Source organism: Dermacentor variabilis, chromosome 8 (genome assembly GCF_050947875.1).
Source record: "Dermacentor variabilis isolate Ectoservices chromosome 8, ASM5094787v1, whole genome shotgun sequence".
NCBI classification, from domain to species: domain Eukaryota; kingdom Metazoa; phylum Arthropoda; class Arachnida; order Ixodida; family Ixodidae; genus Dermacentor; species Dermacentor variabilis.
The window spans coordinates 138,754,887-138,769,984 of record NC_134575.1 but is presented as its reverse complement, the minus strand read 5'-3'; the positions used below and the strand labels follow the sequence as shown (position 1 = coordinate 138,769,984).

Genomic DNA, 15,098 nt, shown 5'->3' with positions numbered 1-15,098 from the left:
CACACACACACGTGCTGGAGCGGCGCAAATGTATCACCATCAGCCCACTTTACGTTCACTGCAGGACTAAGGCCTTTTCCAGCTATATTTCATTGTTCCTGTCTGTATCCCTTCCTCCACCTTAAATTTGCCTTTTGGGGGATTAATTTAAGGGCATGCTTTAGTCCAGAAGCATCTCTCTAACTAATGGGAATGGATAAATCATTTTGCTTGGCAACCACTGCACCGATTTTGGCGAGGATTGTTGTGTTTAAAAGGAAAAGTTATAACCTAGTAACTGGAGGAGGCGGCTTTCACCTTATGCAACATATATATTTTTGGAAAACCGCAATGCTAAAAAATAAAGAAAAGAGCACAAGCACCAAGTTTTCAACTCTTTAAAACTCAGTAATAAATAAAGATGTCATAGCTCTGCAAAATGTGCCTATTACGACATCTAAAGTAGACAAAATTGATGTATTATACACTGATTTCAAGTAAACCACACATTTGTGAGCAGGAAGTTTGTGAAACCCTCGCAAAAACTAACAATTTCACACAAGCTGTAAGCTCACATATCGAATTTGTGTATCAATTGCTTCTAAACTTATTTTCGGCAGTTGCTGTAAAAAAGTATGAGGGCATAAATAAAAGCTCCGCATAAACAGACGCTAGAATTTAACTTTTACTCATGCAATACATATTAGTCAAATCAGTCCGATGCTTGTCTAATGAAAGCAACTCTGTTTCACATGTGCAGTCGAGCCAGATACAGTTGCCGACCGATAATTCAGACAATGGTAATTCAGACATGCCTGATTATTCAGACCACTGCATCGACACTAGCCCCAAGATTTAATGTATAAGGACAACCAAAACGTTGGACACCTTACAGCACATCGTGCGATAATTCGGATCCCCACTTCAAGACCGTGTGCTGATTACACCACAGAGTTAAGCAGAAATTGCTATATTTTCATTTTGATACGTTGCTGGCCATGTCACCAGCGCCTCCTTGTAACCTAAACTAGCAAAACCCTGGCAAAGCTTTGGTCGATCAAGTAGTCGTCAAAGAAGGTTCGGTGCTTGCATTGACTGTACTTTGGTCTATATCTAGCGTCAGCATAGTAATGGTCGAGATGCAGGCCGCAATTTTGTAGCGATGCCTTCTGCTCAATTTGGTGCCACTCAATCTTATCATCCACCGTTTATGGTTGGCTGATCTTACTGATAAGGCATGCAATGCATCGGCCTGACCAACGAGGAAGGGAATAGCATAAAAGGTATTGCTAGAAAATTGCAGCCACGGATTGTCTGGCTAAAGGCACGTGTATGTGTCTGCAGCAACACACTGACAACCTTAAGCCGTATTCTTGGACGATCATCTTTCATTCTCCATGTGACTAGCACTGGGTGCGTTGACGGGTGGCAGCGTTTTTATGCTGTGCTAAGGTAGCATGCTTGGCACTGTGCCCAGAATGCCCTCGCTCGTAGACGTCGATGGAACTTGTGCTAGTCACGTGAAAGATGGCACGCTTTGAACTGTGCCAAGAATGGCATCGCTTGTAGACAGTGATGTGTCTTGGGCAATCACATGAAATTGATGGTAACCGCGAAAGTGACAATACAAAATACGGCGCACCTTTTATGGCCCCTTGTGGAATAGTCACTTATATTAGGGCAAATCCAGTATTTCAGACTTCGGATTATTCAAATATTTTGGTGGTCGCCGTTTAGTTGAAATCATCGGTCAGTGACTGTACAACGAACACCATCATTGCGAAAAATGCATTTGTGAGATGAACAGTTCATTAGAATTGCCTGTGCAATGTAACTATGATGGAAGCACGTTCGCAAGCCATAAAGGAGAAAAGTAAATAAATCTAAACATAAAGGTGAGGCAATGCACTCATGTAACAGAGAAAGGCGAGCTAACTGGTGGTCGATATTTGAACGCATAATGTAACCGCACAAACGACAACGGACGAAGAAGGAAACACACCGAACAGGCGCAGAACTTCAACTGGAGTTCCGCGCCTGTCCAGTGTGTTTCCTTCCGAGTCCGTTGTCATTTGCACGGTTACATTATGCATTCCAGTAGCAATGCACTCATTGGCTGCATTGTGTGGCTATGCGCCGTACAGCCATCTGCCTTTCCCCGCCTCATCGAGACGCGGCCACACCACTGTTCATTCCATTCACTCTAACTTAGTAGAGCAAGGCAATGGGCCATTACGAGTGCACAGCTCTCGATTGCTTGTGTTGATAATCTGTCTGTCGTAGCGGAAGTTCACTTTAAATTGAATCTTTATAAGTGGGCCTGACTGCACTCGAACAGAGAAAACCGAGCTGGCGCCAACTAAGCTTTAATTCATGCTCCAACCAAACGAACTGCCTTCAGCTAACTTTGAGTGCGTGTTCATAATCTGTATGCATGGCATCTCACAGCGGATACAAAATATTTCTACTCTTGAATGTGTTTCTGTTCGTGAGATTAGATACTTGCTTTGGTTTTCTGCAAGGTCACTTCATGCTGCACTGGCTGTGTGTCCATTTGTCATGCCACCTGCTACTCTACTAGAAATGCTCGACGTGCATGCTTTCGAGTGTTTTATAGCTGCACATGGTGTAAGGAATGGCCATACAGGGTGACAACGCGCCAGCTATTTCAGCCCGCTGCACGTGTTCCAATCCAACTGGATGGGGCGCACTTCAGAGAACTGCGAATAACCGGCAGCCACGTGGCGCAGAGTCAGCTCAGGGGAGTTCTCGAGGGGAGGTAATTGGCGGAACCTCCCCATGCGCGGCTGACCGCATACACAGTTGCACACCATGCTTTAGAGGTAATCTGCAGCGTGTGCAAAGAGTGGGCATGCCAAGACGACGTGGCATCATGTAAGCTGTCTTCTAGCGCATTTAATATTGGAGGTTGCGTAACCTCGAGTTACGGTGAGTCACTGGAGCAAGAGGTAGACGAAGCATTCTCTCCTCGCTGCCAATGCGTTTAACGACAGCATCGTCCCAGTGCGGGCGACACTATCAGCCGCGAGGGCGGAGTGCACGCGAAAGTGTGGCTGGCTTTGCTTAATTTGTACTGTCGATGTGAAGATATTGTTGTGGCATGGAACCATATCATTCGTCACCAACTGCCAATTTGATTAAAATGAATTGTCTTCTCATTCACATTTGCTTTCTTCGATTGCCAAATAATTCTGAAAATTTTGCGGCCCCTTTCCTTGTAGAAAAATCTGTCGGCATGTTTACTTATTTGCATAAAAGGTTAAATTTGAATACAACGAAATTTCGATATAATGAAGCAAATTGCCTATTTCACCTACTTCGTTATATCGAGGTTTAACTGTATAGTCTAAAAGCAAGCTGCCTGCATCTGTTTCTTTATTTTAGTTGGTCATGTGTTGGGAATAAACATGCTGTTCTCTACCATACCCACAGCTTTTGTATCCAACAGCTTGTTTGTAAGCCAAGCCATGTTGAAAGGGATTCGCCCTGCAGTATCAGAAAGCAAAATAGCAAAGCAAGCGCCAGATGCCACATTGGCCTGGAAAAAATGTTTGTTAACCAATAGCACACTGATTTTAGGAACGGGTGGGACTGGTTGTCCAGCTACCTGCACCTGAATGTGTGCGGGTGTATTGGCAGCCAGATTTGTGGGATATTTGTTCCGGACTATAAGCAGTTCTGATTTTTTCAGCGTACAGCCGAGGCCATTGTTGCGAGCTTGCTCGACGGGATTGACCGACATGAAGGTATCCACACCTTTAACGAAATGACCGTTTATTACCGCGAATCGAGGCGAATATATCCATCCCCACACGAGACACTGACAAGAATACAGGCCACTAACCTCAGGAGAGTACAGACTAGGTCTGTACTTAGTCCAAAAAAACTACCTGCAATGACCGGGGGTGAATATCCACCAAACTGCAAACATTGTAACTGCCCCCTGGCGGACCAAGATCACATCTTGTGCGAACGCCAAAAGAACCCTCCCCCGACAGAACTCTTTAGGCGAGCTCCTTCACACGAAGAACGGGAGATGACGAAAACGAAAGACGAAAGACGAAAACTTTCAACCCGGAAGACCAGATACGGTTGGCGGAATGGGCTGACAGCATCCCGGCAAAGCAGACGCCACGCTAGCCCACACCTTTGGGGAAGTCAACTCCACTCAACCTTGACAATAAAAGTGTTTTTCTCCCTCTCTCGTTAACCCACGCCCCTAAAAAGCCCGGTTGAGCAGGTCCCAGCGCACACAATCTGGAGTGGAAAATGTGGCAGCTTACTGCCCCCTCCATGGTTTATGAGGTGCTCAAAGAGGAGCAAGGGTCAAGACCAATAACAGCCATGGTGTAACTGTTAAGTGGCATTTTGATTTTCCAACTGGCACAATTCACGACCATAAGTGCAATAGGAGTATATTATATTATAACAGCCTACCAAATGCCCTTGCAGGGTGCACGATGGCACCTATCCATGTCCACGTTGCAAGCCAGGAGAAAAAGACATCCAGTGATACTCAACAATCCTCCTTGTGACACCGCTAAATGTAATGTCTGCCAGTGTGACTATCATATGTGCATTTGTCAAAACACAAACAATTTCACAAGGTTGTGTGAATTTCAATCAGTCTGTGAAGTTGGAGCCATGGCCCGGACAGCTCCGTACACATGCAGCCAAGGTCAGCGCACCGAGAAGCGTGCTCCAGTTACCTGAATCATCTGTCCGATGCGGGTACACATGTTGGCCGCAAACGCCTTGGACTGGGCAGCAAAGCGTGCTGCCGCAAAGATGGCCGCCTCCTGCTCCACGGCGTCGTGAGACTCGAGGCTGCTGCGAATGCTGTGGTGCAGGTCCTTGCGCTCGGCCACTATGGCAGCTATACTGCCCAGCGTCCTGCAAAGTTTAAAGGCAAGCTGTCGAACCTTCTGCCACTGGGCATCAACGCTCTTCATCCGTCTTCTCATGAACAGGTTCTTCTCTGTAACACGTGCGTCATCATTCTTGTTCAGTAGCATTACTTATTATGGCCTGTCATCGTTGCTGTAATGCAATGGATGGTTAAACGGCCAGACAGTAGCAATCCCAGTTTTGAGCTTCCAACTGTTGTCGCAGTAAAAGGTGCGCAGTTGCACTTTTCCGGCATCACTGCAATGTCCCCTGCGACCAGCACAGGGCTGCGAGTTCTCATGCGAGATACTGCCCATAACCTCCATAATCCGAGCTATCCAAACAACTAAGCAAGAAAAGTAAAATTTTTAACAAGGACGGGATGGTAAACATGACAAAAGAAAAGTTAAACTTAAGTTAGAGGACATTATGTGCAGTAACTGCACAGTGCATTACAAGGGACACTGCAGCGGGAAGCTTTGCATTAATTTCACCATAAGGGGTTCTTTAATGTTCACATGAACTTAAGTACTTGAACATTTTGTATTTTCACACCACTGAAATGTGACTGTCATGGCTGCGAATTGAACAACACAAAGCAAACAAAGCAAAATGCCATGGCAACCAGCACTGAAACTTTGAATGCCATGAGCAGTGGCTTAATGCCCAGCCCAGCAGTTGGGGGAAACGGTATTACAGCAAAGCTGTATACATTCGCCGACCGATCTTTTCTGGTCTCGCAGGGACCGAAAAATAGTTCGAAAAAATTAACAATCCAAAAAACTCCATCCCCCCCAAAAAAGAAAGAAATTTCTTAGGATTGTAGTGGCTTTAAAAAATCTCTAATAATACCCTCCCTCATACTATGGTTGGAGGCGATCAGATTTGCTTGGATTTGTGCAAGAGCGACGTCGTCTCCGTATATCGTCGACAAGAGCATCACTGCGTTGGCGATCTCCGTTGGCGGAGACAGCCATGGAGATGTTACTTTGTTCACCATGTTACTTCGCACCACTTAGCTCTCGCGAAGGCACAGGAGGTGGCGCCAATCCCACAAATGCAAAGCCACACAAACACATAGAAAGTTGCAACGTCTCCGAGACACGCATGCTCTATGGACGCACCACATGCAAAATAGCAACCGAAAATTAAAAAACAAAGAATAACTGATCCCCGCATTAAGTGATTATGACTATAGTACTGACTGAAAGCAGAAAGAAAAAAAGAGAAAGTGCCGTCCCCTGCTGCGTTTTGTCAGCTAAGGAGGAGCCGTCACAACCTCCAGGAAGGGAGGATGGCATGCGCTATTTATTGTGTGCGACTCCTAATCTTGGAGGCTGAGAGCAGGCCCCCTGGAAGCCAAGCCAGTAGAAAATCCAACATGGCGGCTTCCAAGATTGGGTAGCATAGCTCGGAATGAGCGGTTTAGCTTGGAAAAGCAAACTTTGGGGCATAAATTCATCCAAAAAATTGTTCACGAAAATGCATTACCTCTATGAGAACCCTAATGGCGCATTTTCACAAAAATGCCCTAGCTCTATGAGAACCCTAATGGCACATTTATGATGTCCATTAAGTCCAAATTTTTTGGAGTCTGAAAAGTACCTCGACCTCCCAATGCATTTGTCATGTCCGTGGGCAAAAACTAAACCAATCACAGCAGGAGGTGCAAGCCGCTGGGTTTCTTGCAGCGCCACCAGATTGCACTTGCATCTGCGGCAGCAGCGGCGCCTGCTATGCGGGGGAAATAAAGAAAGAACCAGAAAGCTCACCTTCATGAATAGCGGTCGCCGCAAGCATTTCCTGTTAAAGATTACGATTGCGCAAGCTGGAGTTGTCAGGAAGCGCCAACTGTAGCATACAAAGCAGGGAGTGATGTATCTACCACTTTCATATGTAAAAAAAACACCCACCTAGCAACTGATTTCATTTGTGTTGTGATAGCACTATGGAAAGGCCACGCACGGTTAGGGCTCCCGAAGAGCATCAACGAGTGAGGATGGGAACAGCAACGCGTCAATATGCATAACAGCGTCATGCTCAGGCTACGTAAGACGCAGCGGTTCCTGCGCAAAGCAAGCTACACACAGGATGCCTGAAGAGCAGCGTGAAAACGATGAGCAACAAAAGGAACAGCAACGTCAGTATACACAACGGCGTTGTGCTCAGGCAACGTAAGACGCAGCGGTTTCTGCCTAAAGCTAACAACACACAGTCAGGATGCCTGAAGAGCAGCGTGAATACGATGAGCAACAAAAGGAACAGCAACTTAGGGTCGTAGTCGATTCTAACGCGCATGCAATTTTTGGACCCGCTTTATTGGGAAAAAGGTGTGTGTTAGATTCGAGTAAATACGGTATTTGTGTTTCCTCATTATTGCAGGAACCTGGTTCTTTTTTTTACGGTATTGTTCAAGCTCACGAAGCAATTGGTTGTCAGGTCAGGGAAGCAAGCAGACACCTCCTCTTAACTGATTATTGCATTCGATCAGCTTCTTTGCGCAAGCAAGGTGGTCCGGTGCGATTTCAACTGCCCCTGAAGCCTCCACGTGCTTTGTTCAGTTCTTGTGCAGAACTGTACAAATATACGAAGTGTTGCGCAATACTCTACAGTAATGAATAAGGGTGCTTGCAAAGGCAGTGTTCAAAATGTAATAGATAAGTGTAGCGTCCGTTGCAAGTCAGTCTGAAATCAACTGCGTGCTCTTGTGCAAGTGATAACCTCCAAGGAAGGAAAGGATTGTTCATAATAATTTGTACATATGCTGCTGAAACACTGATAGATAAAAGCCACCTAGAGTGTGAAAAATAAAGTTGCGCCTGCTATTAGCACAACGCAATTATCAAGAGACATCAATAAGAGACGTCAATAAAACAGCGTAGATGTCGTATCGGAAAATTAGACAGTCCAAAAGAAGCTTCTGTGTCTTCACTGCCGCTGTCATATAAAAGTAATGTTGCCAAGCCAACCAAAGCGACAATTAAGCGTTGTTTTATTGAGGAAGTACTGGGCTAGTGTAACAATTGAATGTCACAATTGAGGAAGGCTAGTGACATGTTTGCTTGTTTATCGGGTGACTGCGTTTCATCGTCTAACAAATGTTATCTCTCAGCGCAGGACACGCCTGCATGTATCGGAAGTTTCTCTGATGTTATCGATGGTTCTGTCCACTGTCTGTTGTCAATGAACCTTGCGTAATCTGAATGCATGTATGCGTGATGCAAATGCTGTAGAACTTTCCGGAAGACACGCAGGCAGCAGCGATTCCTCTGGAATGTTTGATGGCTCATGTATGAAAGCCAACACGCTCGACCCTTTGATCAGATTTCGCTGATCGTCGACCGTGTTCGCCACTATTGCTGTGCTTTAAGTGTAACTTGCTTCTGTGGGCACAAGTTCGCCCAATAAGAAGTTAGTTTCATCATTCACAGTTTTACCGCTGTATTATTTGCCATCGCTACTATGTGACATCTGGTGGAGGTGCTAATGCATTCATGTACCGAATGCCCCCACTAAGCCGTGATCCAAACCCGAACCACGAAAACAGCACCAACGTCACCAAGGGCCAGTGAGCTAGCCACAAGCTGAAAGGAGTGCCCTCGGAGCACAGACATTTTCCTGAGATGACCAGGAAGATTGTTACCAAGTCAACGACCACAATGGCAGCACCAGTGTTCCCCGTCGTGCTTCAGCTACCAAGGGAGCCACCTACGTTTCATGGAGCTTCATCGGAGGATCCAGAAACCTGGCTCGAGACCTGCGAAGGGATCTCGGTCTTCAACAATTGGACCTCTAAGGATAAGCTGCGCCATGTGTACTTCTCCTTGGAAAATCCAAGGGGATCTCCTTGGATTATCCAGTATGCATTAATGGCCAGCCTATCTCCTACAAGAGAAATCATCGGTTTTTGGGTGTCATTGTGGACCGGGACCTCTCTTGGAGCCCTCATGTTGCCCACTTGAAGAAGAAGCTCACATCTATTGTTCATGTCTTCAAGTTTATCGCCGGGAAAACATGGGGACCGTCAGTGGGCTCCATGCTACAGTTATATCGAGCACTTTTTATAGGATTGCTACGTTATAGTTCTCCCGTGCTTGCTAAAACATGCAAGTCAAATCTTCGAGAACTTCAGAGCATGCAAGCACAGGCACTACGTGTTTGCCTAGGACTTCCGCGGAGCGCCTCAACAGCAGGAACCATTATAATGGCTCGAGACCATCCGATCACAACTTACATTAGCACCGACATGCTTAGGACCCATGTTTGTCATGTTTCACGCATGCAATCAAGCTCTCTTGCCTGCCTGCCAGAACGACGACCACAGGCGTCCTTCTCCAACGAGGTCAGCATCCATCGTGCCTGTCTACCATCAGGCTTCACACCCTCAACACGTCCAACCTTAGCTTAGTGGTGTCTAAAACAACCTCAAGTGCGTCTTACGGTTCCAGGGATAAGAAAGAAGACCGGCCTGCCTACCTCAGCCCTGAAGCAAGCAGCTCTAGATTGTTTTAACACTTTCTACTTTAACCGAGTACACATATATACGGATGGCTCTTCCACTCAGACCAGCTCCACCGGCGCAGTGGTTATACCATCACGATCAATTAGCATTTGATACAAGATTTATCACTTAACAACATCGACCGGATCGGAGCTTGTTGCCCTCCGAGGTGCCGTTGATTACACTAACAACCAACCCGCTAATCGGTGGGCAATATTCTGCGATTCGAAAGCGGCCTTACAATGTCTTCTGTCATCTCTTCGTCGCGGGTCGTGTGAACAACTAGTGTCGGAGATACGAGAAATGCACCATCGTATGATAGCGAAAGGACACGACGTCATGTTTCAGTGGCTGCCTGGCCATTGCAGTGTCTCCGGCAACGACCTCGCTGACGAAGCTGCTAAGAAAGCACACGAAGGAGCAACCCTTGTTTCTGTACCTCTATCGCGAACCGACACAGCCCAACACCTAAGCAAGGTAGCACACCGTATGACATTAGAGAAGTGGCACACACCTGAATTCACCCAAGAACGATTGCATTCCCTGGACCCCTCTATGCAACTGCGGATGTTACCAGGGCTTCTGCGAAATGAGGAAACAATGCTGTGCCGCTTACGCTTGGGCGTCGCATTCACCAATGCATATACGTTTTTGATTGGAATGACTGATAGCGCCAATTGTAATGTCTGCGGTGTCGAGGAAACTATAGAACATCTACTGTGCTACTGCCCATCTTTTAAAAACGAAAGACATGACCTCTGCACAGCTCTCAATCAGCTAGATAGAACACCGTTCACCTTGAAGAAGATCTTGGGACCATGGCCTCTTATATCGCAGCTACAAAAGGCCACAAAAGCTCTGCTGCGATATTTGAAAGCCACTGGATTGAGTCAGCGTCTGTGATCCGGACTGAGTGACCGCACGATATACCCAGTAGACTTTCTCTTCTTCTTTTAATCTTTCCGTCCCCTTTTCCCTTTCCCCTGTGTAGGGTAGCCAACTGGGCTCAGTCCTGGTTAACCTCCCTGCCTTTCCTTTATCATCTGCTCTCCCTCTCTCTCTCTCTCGTGAGCATCGTCCGGAAAGAAAGAGCCGAAGTTCTATTGGAAGCCTGAGTACTGCTACCTAACAGTAACATTGCTATCTTTACAGAAGAGATGAGCCGTCTGTTCCACCATGCCAACCTGGAAATGTCTGGGGAGAAGAAAGTCCGCCTACTCATGTGTGGCGTGAAGGAAGAACTTTTCGGCGGAATGATACGGAGCCCACCAAAGACCGTCGAAGAGTTTCTTCACGAGGCAACCAACATCGAGAAAAAACTGGAAATGGGGAACTGACAATTCAACCGCCGCACGAACTTAACAAACTGCACCGGAGTTCAATCACTGGCCACCGACGACCTGCGTGAGACGATCCGAGCGGTTGTGCAGGAGAAACATCAGAAGGTGTTCCCTTCATCACAGCCTCAAGTGGCTTCGATTGCCGACGTCGGACGTGAGGAGCCCCACCAATCACTCTTAGTCCCTCAATCACTGCAGCCTCAGCCGCAAGCGATGATGTACGCCTTTTTAGCCCACCGTCACGCTTCCCCTTCGTGCCCACGACAGGGCCCGGTAACGCTACAGTTCCATCGTCCACCACCGCCGCCACCAGCATACCAACCCATTGCCCCGCGCAGCTTTCCAAGGAAGACTGACGTTTGGCGAGCCCCCGACCATCGTCCACTTTGCTATCACTGCGGAGAAGCCGGCCACATCTACTGCCGATGTACCTTCCGCGAGATGGGAGCGCAAGGGTTCGCCATCAACCACGCCTACAACAAGGTGAACGCCCACATGAAATCACCGATTACCTTGCCGCCACTCAATGGAGCCCTCGACGACCATCCCATTCACCGTCACCATGCCACTGCCTCTCCCCGCAATGCCAACCGAACACTGGCTCACAACAGGGCCAGTCTGCAAGCCCATCTCCGGAAAACTAAAAGCACCAACCGATGGAGGTGCAGTTGCTGTTCGTCAAACTGATGAAGATCCTCCGCCGCCGCCAAAGACGTCGAAAAACACATATCAATGAGACGATGCCATCCCGATGAAGCACAAAAGATGAACTGACAACACGACGTTCCAGCTTTGGGTGAACACGATGCAGCCGTGATCTGACGCCAAGACTTAACTGCAACGCAAGAACCACCGACTTCGACGTGCTGCTACGCAGCCATGCACTCACCGCCTTAGTGGACACAGGAGCCGACTACTCCGTCATGAGTGGACCCATCACTGCCCAGTTGAAGAAGGTTAAGACTGCATGGGAAGGCCCTCAAATTCAGACTACTGGAGGACACCTAATAATGGTGACTGGAATGTGCATCGCAAGAATTATCGTTCATGATCGTACTTACCCTGCCACCTTCATTATCCTCCAACAGTGTTCTCGAGACGTCATTCTCGGCATGGACTTCCTGAACCAACGAGGCACAATCATTGACTTGAAGTCGAAGTTGATAATACTGTCGGAAGATCAAGCGATGCTGCCAAAGAGCTTTCCTAGTCACCACACCTTGACTGTGCTCAAAGATAAAGTGAGCATCCTGAATTGCTCTGGCATTGTTATTCTTGTTGGCAACGAAACACCCCCAGACGTAGAAGACATCATCAAGGGTGACCAACATCTACTGCTCGATTATGATATTTGCATCGCAACAGAGATCACTCAACTGCACTGAGGAAAAGGGAAAGTAATGCTGATCAACTTTAGCCAGGTGTTCAAGCACGTCAACAACGATCGCTTACATTGAGGAAATTGTAGAAACCAGCAATGTGTTTGTCTTCTCGGATTCTGCCGCATCTAGCACGACGGCCATAGTTCCCAAACCAATGCCCTTCGACATAAATCCAAGTCTCCCCTGAGTAAGCAGTCTTCTCCGATGATACAAAGAGTGCTTTTCGGCAATATCGAGGATTCAACGAACACCAGTTGCAAAGCATCCCATGATAACTTAAGAGTGCGCTCGACCACTCCGCCAGAGCCCTTATTGAATTTCAACACGAGGACGTGAAGCTATAAGGCAACAAGTCGACGAAATGCTATGTGACATCATCCAGTCGTCGAAAAGCTCGTGGGCATCTCCTATGGTTTTAGTGAAAAAAAAAAGGACGGAACCCTGCATTTCTGCGTCGATTATCGTCGACTGAACAAGATCACGAGGAAGTACATATACACCCCCCCCCCCTCCCACAGATAGACTACGCAATGGATTGGCTCTGCAACGTTAACTACTTCTCGCCGATGGATCTCAAGACTGGCTACTGGCAAGACAACGAGAGGCAGTGAGAAAAAATTTTCATCACGCCAGACAGCCTCTACGAGTTCAAGGTCATGCCATTCCGTCCATGCTCAACGCCTGCAACATTCCAATGCGTGATGGACACGGTGTTAGCAGGGTTAAAGTGGCAGACCTGTCTTCGCTACTTGGAGGATGTCGTCGTTTTTGCCAGGAATTTCGACGATCACCTTAGATGGCTTGCAACAGTACAGTCGAAACCAACTACATCGAACCTGTTTACATTGAATTATTCTATACATCAAACAATTTCTGGACAAGGTACAGTTACAATGAGTATATATAGCAAAAATTACGCTTACATCGAACAAAAATAGCAGTGACTCCCAATATAGCGAACGTCAAGCGGCGGAAAAATGCCCCCAGAAGTTGGCTTTCCCTCGCGGTGCCGGGGAAACTCGGTGATGCGGCTCTATCCAACCGCTCTCCCTACCGTGACCGCGCTGCATTGAGCGAGCTGTCGACACCTCCCAGCAAAATATGATCCTGGCCCACCCACAGCACTTGCTCACATAGCCAATCAGAGGCTCTTGTGCCCTCGTCGTGCAAGATGGCGAAAGTGCGAGTTGTCTCGCTGCTTTTCTGGTTCATTGTGTGTGCGCCTTGTGGGCCTTCTCCCGCGGTGTTGCCATGATGAAGTGGCAGAATTTGCCTTTTGTTGTGAGGTCTGAAATCACAAATCGGGTCGAATGCGGTGAGAAGTGGGATGTCCCCGCAGCGTGCAAGATTCTGAGGGGGCACTCTCAGCACGACCTTGAAGAATAAGGGGGAGATTAGGGCTAAAGCGGCCAAACTCACGACCCAGTGCCCGTAGCGCCCGATGCATACGCACGGCCATGTACGAGTGGTTCATTTGAAATTGCTTCAGCCATGCCGGCTTCCGCGTGCTCGGTGATGACTGTGAATTCTGATGAATGTGACAAAGCCATTGCCGGTGTTGCCGAAGTTTAGAGTGAGCTGTCAGAATTTCCGGAAGCTGTTGATCAATCAACGGTGGATGAGTTTGTGAGTGCAAATGATGGTGTTGCGACCACGGGAGAGCCCGAAAATGAAGACTACATTGCCGACATTGTACCGAGCACAAGAGAAAGTGGGCACAATGAGGAAAGCAATGACGGTCCTTTGCCAACATCCTCCAAAGTGATTGGTGCGCTCGCACTAGTCCGGTGCTTCTGCGCGAATGCGGAAGGTTGTGGCCTCAGCTGCTCCGACTCCTTAGACAATGTGGAGAAGTGCGTGTGTCACAGGCAGCGAAATTGCCCAAGCAGAAGAAAATGCAGGACTCTTTCATGCAAAACTAAGCTAGTTTAATCAATAAAGTGATTTTATAAATGGTATGTGCTTTTATGACATCGAATTATTTAGCAGGATTATATCGGATTATGCTCTATATCGAACTGATAGGCGTTTTTTTGCGAGTTCGATATAGCTGGGTTCGACTGTACTAGAGGTCATCAAGTCATCAGGAATCACTCTGACGCCAGAAAAGTGCCGTTCGCTTATGATGAGCTGCTGTTCCAGGGCCACGTCATCAGCAAGTCTGGAGTCCGCCCGCCCTGCAGAATACAGCTGCCATTGTAAAGTTCCAGCAGCCCATCGACAAGAAGGCAATGCGCAGATTCCTTTGAATGTGTGCCTACTACAGGCACTTTGTCAAGGACTTTTCACGCGTTGCTGAGCCACTGACACACCTAACTAAATCTGATGCCAAGTTCAAGTGGAAAACGCTGCCGGCGGACATATTTCAAGAACTCAAACAACGCATGCAGTCGCCACCAGTACTTGCGCACTCGATGAGGATGTCAATATAGAAATCCACACTGGCGCCAGTATCCTAGGCCTCGGTGCCGTCCTAGCCCAGAGGGAAGACAGACTTGAACGGGTGATAGCCTATACTAGCGGATCGCTGTCAAAGGCGGAAGGCAATTATTCTACGACCAGAAAGCAATGCCTTGCCATCGTTCGAGCAACAGCAAAATTTCGCCCTTACCTATACGGCAGGCCATTCAAAGTCATCAGCGACCATCACGCGTTGAGTTGACTAGGGAACTTAAAGGACCATTCAGGACGGCTGGCGTGGTGGAGCCTCAGACTGCAAGAATATTACATCAATGTAATCTACAAGTCCTGCTGAAAACTGATGCTGACTTGTACATCCTCTGTGGTATAGTGTCTCCCCCTGCGTGATCTCCGTGTTATCATACATTTATGTTTCGTAGTAGTCTAGCTAGATGGCGCACCCCCCTTCGGTCATGTGACGAGCTTGGACCAATCACGAGGTGCCTTCTGGAGTGTGTAGTCTTCGTGGAATAAACGGCCGCTAGCCGGCTCAGTCCTTTGTCCGGTTTCATCAGGAGCAGTTGGCTC

General features: G+C 47.6%; 1 protein-coding gene across 1 annotated transcript in view; it reads right to left on the bottom strand.

Moving 5' to 3' along the window:
• Nucleotides 1-15,098, bottom strand: part of LOC142590612 (integrator complex subunit 7-like) — a 145,934-nt gene that overhangs the window by 118,731 nt on the left and 12,105 nt on the right. Inside the window, exon 3 of the mRNA XM_075702931.1 lies at nt 4,710-4,893. Coding sequence (XP_075559046.1) covers nt 4,710-4,893 — 184 coding nt within the window. The remainder of the gene's footprint in view (nt 1-4,709; nt 4,894-15,098) is intronic.